This window comes from Hippopotamus amphibius, chromosome 7, assembly GCF_030028045.1.
Source record: "Hippopotamus amphibius kiboko isolate mHipAmp2 chromosome 7, mHipAmp2.hap2, whole genome shotgun sequence".
NCBI lineage: Eukaryota > Metazoa > Chordata > Mammalia > Artiodactyla > Hippopotamidae > Hippopotamus > Hippopotamus amphibius.
This window is the reverse complement of record NC_080192.1, coordinates 18,487,198-18,498,092: the sequence shown is the minus strand read 5'-3', so window position 1 is coordinate 18,498,092 and position 10,895 is coordinate 18,487,198. Positions and strand designations below refer to the sequence as shown.

At 42.7% G+C, this 10,895-nt stretch overlaps 1 protein-coding gene across 1 annotated transcript in view; it reads left to right on the top strand.

Annotated features, from left to right (window-relative positions):
* Positions 1–6,830: 6,830 nt before the first annotated feature.
* STAB2 (stabilin 2) overlaps positions 6,831–10,895 on the top strand; it is a 158,377-nt gene continuing 154,312 nt past the window's right edge. The window contains exons 1-2 of the mRNA XM_057742828.1: positions 6,831–6,908; positions 10,458–10,591. Coding sequence (XP_057598811.1) covers positions 6,831–6,908; positions 10,458–10,591 — 212 coding nt within the window. The remainder of the gene's footprint in view (positions 6,909–10,457; positions 10,592–10,895) is intronic.

Here is a 10,895-nt window from a genome sequence, read left to right as displayed (position 1 = left end):
ACCCGGAACTCAAGCCAACCACCAAAGGTGTTCAAGGCTTAAAGAAATTCGTAGGGAGAACATATTAGGGTGAGAAATGTGAAAAGAAATGTTTTACAGTATCCTATAAATGTGGAAAAGCAGAGTGGATATCATGTCACTCAACCACCTTATTTTATCATGGAGGTTAAAGGGCTTGCTCAAGGTGAGGTCAATGGTTTGGGGCAGAACTAGAGCCAGACCCTTGTATGGATCGAACCAGCTCTCTTTTCACCACAGATGGAAAGAGTCTGGAACTTGTGGATGAAAACCACTTTGTAAAAAATAGAAAAATATTTAACACAAGTTACAAGAATTTGATTTCCCAGGTATCAAAATAATAATCGAAAAGAAAAAGATGTGGAAAAAAACTCACCAAAAAACAAGGAAATTTTAGAGTGATTCATTTAGAGGAAGATGCTGTGGCAGAGCTGATTGGCGTCAAGAGCAGACAACTGATTTCGGGCTCAAGGAATTCAAAGAAAAAAGAAGAGTATGTTTTAATAATGTTTTGGGGGTGATGGTGGTATTTTACTTGAATTATCTAACCTGTTTACCTAGACAGCTGAGAAACGTTCACTTCTGTGAGTTATTCTGTCAATCATCTGTATTGAGTGCTTACTGTGTATCAAGGACACTTCCAGATATTTGAGATCTATCAGTTAAGTAAACGGACAAAAATTCCTAAATGAGCATGTGTTCTAACTGGGGAGAGAGGCAGCAAACAATAAACATAATAAACTTGTGAATTGTATGGTGACTTGGAAAGTGACACATGCCAGGGAGACAGAAAAAGCTCAGGGTAAGAAAAAGCAAGAGTGCTGGGGTGGGAACTTTCAGTACAGTAGGCTGCGTAGGCCTCCTGGAGAGGGTGGATATGAACAAGGGCTTGAAGGAAATGGAGTTAATCAAATAGCTCTTTAGGGGAAGATTGTTCCCGGACTAGACAATTCATGAAGTGAGAGGCATGCCGGGAAGGTGTGTCCTCCACCATGTGCTCTTTGGAGCTGGTGTGGCACCTGGTCCTGGAGCATGACTAAGTCCTTTTATAGAATAGGAAGCCTCAATCCATCTGATATGCCCATGTCATGCAATGCCATGGACCACTGGGAATCGGTGACACTTCAGTTCTGGCCCAAGTATGCCTGTGATTGTACAACTCTCAACCATATTCCTTATATTTGCTCTCCAGGACTTCTTGTCTCATGCGACAGCAAACAGACAGGACTCAATTCAGTTTAGCATTTTAATGACTGAATTAGACGCACCGCACATAATCCATTCATTGGTTTAGGCATCAGGTATCAGAATGGCCGTCTGTCACAACAGGCAACGCACAAGATTAGAGTAAGATTACCTGGCATCTATTACTAGCTCATGCTAACCTACTGACTCTGAATAAGTAGCTCAATTCCTTTAGGCCTCCATTTTCACATCTACCAAATTAAGATATCACCTTTTGCCCAGTCTGTTTCACAGAACTGTAATAAAATTCAAACAAGATAATAGGTACAAAAATACGGCAGAAGTTATAATGCACAACACAACGTGACTTACCCACTTCCACGTCCTCAGAGCCCAGTATGGTGTTTGGCGTTCTACAAGTGTCTGTCCAATGCATGTTAAGAGCAAGTGAGATTTACAGTGTGATGGCAACTAAAAAAAAAAAAATCACCCTGTTAGACACAGCATATGTCTATACAACCAAAGGCATTTGCGAGTATTGGTGACAACTACCTATATAAATCAGGCCAAATAAAATATTATTTAGGCTTTCACTTGAAGACTTTTTAAAGAGGTTATTTCAAAACATGATATTCAACTATATGCTACTCTCAGTTTAGCTTGTTAAGTCCTTTGATTTAGAAAAGTGCAAGATATTTTTTACCAAAGCAGGGGAAGAAGGGCAAAGAAAAAAGAATTCAGTATTGCTCAGCACATGCATACAAGAAAGACCTTTAAAAAAAAAAAGAATGTGGGTTTCTTTTTAATAATTTCTGTATCTAGACTATAAATAGCTGCTGAATTGTTTCAATGTTGCCATAGATGTGACCGAGAGAAGAAAATACCCTGTGCTCCGCCAAGATGTTTCAGATGCCAAGAGTTCTACCCAATGAGCACATAAAAGGAATATCCAGGAGAATCAACAGCAAGTTATTCCTATAATAAAACTGGATTCTGCTGAAAATGCCTACTCAGCATAAAATCCATAAGCTAGGGCAGGAAAATACATCTCTTCTCCGGGAAGACTACCTTTAATACCACTTGAAATTATGAACTGAGATTTTGAAAGTCTGTTTTGTTAGTTTTGCTTGTTCCACCTTGGCCAGAACTTAAATTTTATCAAGGGCCACATTAGGCCTGGAGGGGTCTGAGTAGGGATGAGAGGCAGTTCCAGATAGTTCTAATACTGAAACCGTGGGTAATCCTTAGTTAAATCCATCTCACCTGTAATCTGCCTTCACTAATCAAGGTCGTTTTAATCACTGCTACAAAAGACTCACATGTCCTCCAAGGAGCACACAGCCTAAACGATAAGATGTTTGCCTGAGCTGTTTTCCAGGAACTTGGAGTCAGCTGCGTCCAGGTGGAGCTGAGCTGGTTAAAACCGGTTAGGACCACCGACCCTCCAACTGGGCATGCGCGAGTGCCCGCCGGGTGACCTTTTGAGCTTGCAGAGGCCTGTAGCCTAGTTACACCTGAGCAGAATGTCAATTACCACACCTTTTCCCAATCACTTTTCCCCATGCGCCCCACGCCTCAGACCACCCTGCTTCTTTATTCGGTATCCCATAAATACTCCAAGCCCCTTGCCTCCGGAGGTAGATTTTAAATTTGTTCTCCCATTTCCTAGCTTGGCTGCCTTGCGAATTAAACCCTCTCTTTACTGCAAACCTCAGCATCAGTGTTTTGGCTTGCTGTGCATCACGCAAAACGAAACTGGTTCAGTAACGATTTCTCATGCTGAAAGTTTTCAGGGATGTAGTATTTTTTCCCTTTTCTAAGTTTTTACTTCAAAAACTTCTAGGAGTTCTTGGATCTGTTGAAACTACGTGAAGCAACTTTTTTTTTTTTCAGTTTTTTAGATAGCTGCTCAAGAGAGACCAACAGGTAGCTGCTGTTCTGAAGTCTTTTTCTTCCTTTCTCTAGCAAAAACTGCAGAGAGAATGAAAAATAAGTTTTGACCAGAAAACTCAACTTAGATCTCCATTTCTGGACTTTTTTATTCCCCCTGTAAAGCAAAAGATACAACTGATCCCCAGTAAACGATTAGGTTTGTTCTACTTCAGAAGCATAAACTCTAACCCTATTGGCTATTTCACAAGGTCCACAAGTACCTTCTTCAAGATTCAATATCTAAAGCAAGTTCTGTAGATAATGCTTCAGCATCAACCTGTGACTTTACACTGCCTGGGTTCAAGTCCCTGCTCCACCATTTACCAGCCCTGTGACCTTGGACAAGTTAGTCAACCTCTGTCTGCCTCAGGCTCCATCTGCAAAATCAGGGGTACCTCTGCCATAGGCTTGTGCTGAAGACTAAGCCACGTGAGTTAAAAACTCAGTGTGTCTGGCATGTGTGAAAGCTACATGTTTGTAATGATGGTGGTGGTGATGATGGTGATGTTGAAGATGATTCTCCTTTCTTGGAATGCTGCTGAACACACACATGAAATGCTTTATTAGTTGAAGTTACCAAGGACTAAAACCTCAGTAACTGGCATGATGTAGAGGAAAGACCGCTAACAACTGAGAATCCTATAGCCATAGGGGATGCTCCACAATGTTACTCAGGGTGTCCCAGCCCCTCTTTTGCCTTCTCCAATACGGAAAATGTCTCCACCTTCCAATCGGGAAATTAATCCTCTCACTCAAGAGGAAATTATCATCTCTCGCGTTGTCACCACTAAGGACTAGATGGCAGGGGCAAAGGAGGTGAGTGCTAGTTGAGAGGGGCGTAAGGAGGAAGCAGTGAGAGATCAGAAGGGCAGCCCTGGGCAGGCGAAAGCCATTCCCAGGTCTTCAGGAACTGCCAGCAGCACAGTAGCAGGTATTGGAGAGAACAAACTGCCTGTGACGTGTTGTTGATTAAGAATACTTGTCTGAAGACGACTTTGAATGGTTAGAGACAAATTATAACAATCAGCAAAAAGGAATATGGACCACAGTAAAGAAAATGACATCATACCCCATAAGGGGCACAGAGGTCAGCAGAACTGGGCCAACCCAGGACAGAGGAAATCCAGAGCCACCTTGCAGCGACGCTGGGCTAAGGGTAGAGATTTGCGTAGCTGTCGTCTATAACATTAGCAGATTTTAATAAGGTAATAATGTTAAGAATGGTTGAGCACCCACCATGTGCTAGGCAACATTTTAAGCACTTGTTCATTGCAGGTACATTGCAGGGAGGCAGTGGTAGGGATTTGAAATAACTTGAAGGTCTGTTCTTGGCAATCAAGTAAACCTAACAGAAATTAAACTATTCCATTTCTAAACAAATCCATGTATTCAGCAATGTTTCTAATGCAACTAATTGATAAAGTGTATGAAACAGATCCTGGACTGTGGAATCCCCACAGCCACTGACAAGCTAACTTCTACATCCTAGTAATTTAAAAATGAAATATTCAACCTGTTAAAGTCTAGTATTTTCCTAGGAAAGATCAATAGAATATAGATCTGGAGGTGCTCACGTTAGCTTGCAAAGAGAAAGCATCTCTTGGTCTAAAACTTTTGGAAATACTGCTTTAAGCGAAGTTGAACTGTTTTTGGTTTTGTTACCTTATTTTTACTGTGGGACTTCACAGAACCTTTAATGAGCTAACGAGCATGGTCAATCCATAAGAAAGGGATGGCAGAGGCAGGGTTTTCCAAATTACCTGATACAATTCTTCCCCAGCACCCCCTGCAGCATCTTCCACAGCTATTTGGGAAATGCAAGCATGGGTTCATTTCCACCCCTCCACCTCCACCCCCAGCCCCCGGAATCTAATCCATTCCAAGGCCCAGCCACTTATCTGTGTTCTTCAGAGAGGAAAAGATCAGAAAAACGCTTCCAACTTCTTTCCCGCATGTATAAGTTAAGGTAACACAGCTGTGGTAACAGATTAACCTCGATCTCATTGACTTCGCACAATAATGGTTAATGTTTCCTTGAGCAGCAGTCACCTATGCAAGTGGAATCACCTAGGAAGCTTTGAAAAATACAATTTCTGTGCCCCACGCCCAGACATTCTGATTTGATTGTTCTGGAGTAGGGTAGACATGGGAGAGAAAAAATTAAGCTCCTCCAAGGTTGTAAATGAGGTTGAAATCCACTGCACCAAGGGATTGTAAGGACCTCCTCATCTGGTATCTTCTCAGTCAGACCCCTGGGTTGGCCTCTGAAGGGCTTATCTGTACCAGAAGTTTCTTGGATCATTGATCAATATGTTGTGAGGTTGTTTCAAAAATCCAGAGAGGAAGATTTTGCAGAGGAAGGATTGTTTAATCAAAACTAGTCTCTAACTGCACATCTCCCAAATAACTCAGTGTCACGAGATGTACCCTCATAAGCCTGTCTCTTGTTGATTAGCCCAGACTTTGTGGTGCTAGGCCTGACGCTTTTCCGTCATATCGATGAGACTGGAGCACCACCTGCTATTTATTCATTAACTATTTTAAGCAGTAGAGGGTAGTGGTTAACAGTACTGGCTCTGGAGTCACCCAGTTTAAAAACTGGATCCCCACCTACTAGCTGTGTGACCTTGGAAAAGTTGCCTAACCTCTCTGCCTCAGTCTCCTCATCTGTAAAATGGGAAGAACAATCCTATTTCACCAAGCATTATGGGGATTAGACAGGTTAATCCATGGAGAAGTCTAGCATAGGAAGTAGCACAAAGTAAGTTTTCAGCAAATGTTGACTATTGTTATTTTTCAAATGCAGATCTCTGCTCTAGGCTTCTGGGGACACAGAAGACGAAGGCTAGCCCCTCTCTGCAAGAAATTCACAATTGGACATGAGAGACAGACATACAAACCAGCGAATTGTGATGGATGTGACTGGGCTTTCGTAGCATGATGTGCAAAATGCTGGGAGGGTCTCCAAGATGATATTGTCAGAGCAGGACAGGAAGCCTTCCTGGAAGAGGTGCCATAGATCTGGGTCTTGAAGGGTAAGATGAGACCTATAGACTCGGTTGTTTGCTACTGAAGTGACCTGGAAGAGGGGAAAGGATGAGCTGAAAAACCAACTATCGATATCTACAAAGAGATTTCTTGCTGGTAGAGTTTGCCACCACCCTCACCCAAGTCAAGGACCCAGCCTTTTGCAATATCCCCTCCATGCCTGGAATTGTGCCCATGTATGGGTCCCGATGGCAAACCCGGACCTTTGCATTCACAGGGCGACGCCTGCAGTTTTCCATGGTGTGGTTGTGTACATGTTGGCAGGGCCTAGGGCCAGGAGTAGGCAGGACCAGAGGCGGATGGGCAGAGCAGAGAGAGGCAGGAGTTTTTCTTGGGAGTTTCACAAGGCACAAAAATTCCGGATCATGTCTCTGCCTCAGCCCCTTCAGGATATCCTGTCATTGAGCCAGGACATGTATACAGTTGAGAGTGGCCGATTTAGCCACGACCCCTAGATTGGCCATTTTTCCTGTCTAAAGGCAGTTCTCACATATCATCTGTGTCAATCCAGGAAAAGGAGAGGAAAAAGGTTTAAAAGCAAACACTGAAATGAGAAAGAATTCACTGGGCATTCATCAAACTAAGTTAGTGTAGCTGAATAGTCCTGACAGGTGCCCAACCGGAGAAGAAGCAAATATTTCCTCACCATGCTACAAAGTTTCGTACTTCTTTTTCTTGGATTGGTGGCACAAAATCTCTGTTCCTCGCCTGAAACTGCAGAGCAGGTAAGGTGAAGCTTGCGTTTTTTGAAAATGTGTGTACGTTCACTTTTTGCTTTCCTACGTTGTCGTGGGTAGAGGGTACTCTCTGAACTTCACAACATAGAAAGCTTGTGGAGCATGGGAAGCTAGCAGGGATCTGTCTGAAGGGGCGCTAACCCAGTTGGTTCTATTCCTGTGTTAAAACGCCATTGTTGGAGGATCCCTGATTTAAGTGCTAACATCCCTCTCTCCATTGTGGGGTTTCCTATCCTTTTTGTTTGTTTTAATGAATATCTCCCATTGCATCATTCTGAATGTAAGAAAATAATAACAGCTGTAGAGAGGAGCTCTGGGGAATTCCAGGTTGGGTAATAACTGATTGAGAAACACAGCATCACCAAATGTGCCAGGAATTCATCTGTCTACCTACCACAAGTTGTAAAAATATCCAGGACAGTCGAATCAATAGCCCTTGTGAAGGACACCAGCACGCCCACCTGTCCAGCAGGCTCACGGGAGTCGTCATCATAGAGCAGGTTCAGTACCAGCTCTGCAGCAAGTCCAGGCTAAAGGAGGGTGTGTGAGAGACTTTCCTGGGGGTCCAGTGGTTAGGAGTCTGTGCTTCCGCTGCAGGGGGCACGGGTTCGATACTTGGTCGGGGAACTAAGATCCTGTATGCCTTGCATCTAAAATAGGTAAATAAAGGAGGGTATGTGAGAGGAAATCTGAGTGACTTATTTAAAATGCATTTCATAAGATAGAGTTTCTGCTCTATTAATAATAAAATATAAACACTCAGCAGCTGTGCCAGGCAGATTTTTTTTTTACATGTGTATATATTCTTTTTTTCATATTCTTTTCCATTATGGTTTATCACAGGATGTTGACTATAGATCTCTGTGCCATACAATAGACCTTGTGGTTTATCCATCCTATATGTAATAGTTTGCGTCTGCTAATCTCAAATTCCCAATTCATCCCTCCCCTATCCCTCCACCCCCTTGGCAACCACAATTCTATTCCCTATGTCTGTGAGTCTGTTTTGTGACAGGCAAATTTTTTTTTTAATTTTATTGATGTATTGACTTCCAATGTTGTGTTAATTTCTTCTATACAGCAAAGTGACTCAGTTATACACATATATTTTTAATATTCTTTTCCATTATGGTTTGTCACAGGTTATCAGTTACAGTTCCCTGTGCTATACAGTAGGACCTTGTTGTTTACCCATCCTCTATATAGTAGTTTGCATCTGCTAATCCCGAACTCCCAATCCTTCCCTCCCTGTGCCTGGCAAATTATCAACACCAATTTTACTCCAGTTGACTGTACTCTGATAATGTTTTTCACTGAAACGTTGGAAGATGGCATAAGGGTCAAGGGCTCCAACTCTGAGGTTAGATGGGGTGAGTTTGAACTGGGGCTTTTTTTTAACAACTATTTGAGGACCGGTCAGTATCCTCCACGGCTTACTAGCTGTTCAACCCTGAGCGTGTTAGTCCCGCTAAGCTTTAGTTTCTCTCCAGACATTGCTCCACACACAGCAGAAATTATCCTCCTGTCACCATCACCGTCGAGTCCTTGCTTTAGCACACAAATCAGACCTTGACTGATTCTAAAGCTGAGTTTACTCTTTAGGCGGGACCGTATGTGTGAGAGACAGAACGCACCTTTCCATTTGAAAAGGACAATTTGAAGGTCGAGTCCTTAAAAAGAGTATTAATTCTGACTTACTAAGAAAAGACAAAGTACTGTCACCCCATAAGCTTACCCAACAGGGACACCCTAATGTAAAGAAAATCCTTCTTTAAAAAAAAAGTGTAGAGGTATCCTGACCATTAAAGGGAGTTAATTCAAACAATATCTACGGGTGGCTTTTATTATTCCACAAAGAACATTCTAGTGATATTCTGGTTCATAATGATCACAAAATAAAAGCTGCCAGTAAAAACAGATTGTTTTCTATACACCACTATACAGTGTGGGAGGAAGAGCAATGGCTGATCAAGGAATCAGAAGGCCACAAACTGAGAGCGTGACCTCGGGCGAGTCACTGGACCTCCCCCCACCTCAGTTTTCTCTCCGTGGAAGTGAGGATGATAATACCTCCCCTATTTATCTTTAGGGTGGTCGAGATCAAATCAGAGATGCTTTTGGAAGTGTGCATAACCATGAATTAACCTGTACATGCAAGCTCTCTTCTTATGCAGCCTTTACATATTTCAATGACTTTAGAAGTTATGATGTCCCCACCGCCCCTAAGCTAGCGCCAGGCTCAGAGGATAAGTTGTGGGCTGACAGAAGTAGGAGAAGCAGTCCTCTCCTGCAAGGGGTTTTTAAATGGAGAGAAAGACAACAGAACATGCCCCACTGTCCAACCATAGGGAGAAGTTGAGAAAAGGAAGAGAGATGAGTGCGATTTTGTGGACGTGGTGTTACACAGGGTGTTGAAAGAGATGAGGTTTGGGTAGCCAAGGGGAGGGGAAAGAACACTCCGATCAGGAGAGGCAACAAGCCAGGCACAGGTAAGGACAGAGGTGTCACAGGAACAAGCATTTATGGCCTATGATAGTGACATACTGGACCAGGCAATTTGCATATGTTACATCACTCAGGTCTCAATCACCTGTGTGGTGGTTATTAATATCTCCCCTTCACAGATGATGCCAAAGAGTAAGGTGTTCATTCAAGACTGTACACGTCGCAAGATACAGAGCTTGATTCCAAGCTTAGGTCTTTTGAGTCCCAAGTTCAGCAGCTGCTGCTTCTTAAGCTTGATGGGGAGACGAAGGAAACGAGAAAGGGAAGGAAATCCATGGAAGATCAGCACCAGGATCAGGGACGAGGGATTCTGAAGGCAAGGCCAAAGTGTGTCTGCGTCATTCATTTTAAGCAGTGAATTCTCTGCTGCCTGATGTTGCCAAGAGAGTATTTCTAGTGTGTCTTTGTGGTTTCCCACAAGTCATTCATTCAGTCAACAAATATTTACTAAGCACTACTATGTGCTAGACACTGTTCCAGGTGCAGCAGAGGACAAGACAGAAAAATGTCACTGCCCTCATGGAGCCCACATTCTAGCTGGATTGTAATCAAAAGATTGCAGACATCTTTGGAGCAGAAACTGTATGTTTCACAGCATTTAGCACCCAGATTAGACTATTCCTATGGAATCAATGCTGAAAGAATATTCTTGAGACCTACTGATCTATGCTCAATTGACCTTGAATAACCTGCTTACAATTTCCCACTTGAAAAGCATACCCTGCAACATACTTAAGGTTTCCCATTTGGATACGTGTAAATAGTGACATTGCTCTACTTTGCTAGACTCCAGACTTGAGGCCAGTGATGGCAAATGGGTGGTATAAGCAGCTCCTTCCCTGGCCCACAGCTGTGGCAGACATTGCTTGCTGATCCCTATATTCCTTGCAGATAAGATGGAAAGACCCACCAGTCCTTACCAATCAACTTCATTGCCATCCCTGTCATTTCATTTACATGAAGCTAATGGAGAAGATTGGCCAACCCAAGCTCTGCTAACGAGACTTGATTTTTTTTTTAATGTTTTCACAGGCAAAAAGATGTCATAAGAAGTCTTTCCTTACAATTAGGACTGAGTGCCAATCCTGCTCACTCAACTTTGGAATGCAGTGCCCAGATGGTTACACCAAGATTACCAATGGCACCGTAGGGACCCGAGATTGCAGGTACTCATCATGAGAAAATACATGTGCTGGAGTCTTGGAACTTGAGGGATTGTGAATCCAAATTGAAACTTCCCAACTCAAAAACTACAAAGCATGTCCGTGATTTACCCTAAGGTTACATTGAGCCCAAACTTCAGGAACTCACAACTATGACCTTGAGTCTAAAAAATATATTACGATTCACATTTTCATACAAAATTGACTACATTGCATTGCACAAAAATAGTCTTCCTTCATTTTACCTGTCTTTATTTTGAAAATCTGGGGTTGATTTCCTTTGGAAAAGGTTCTAGTCAGAGCATGC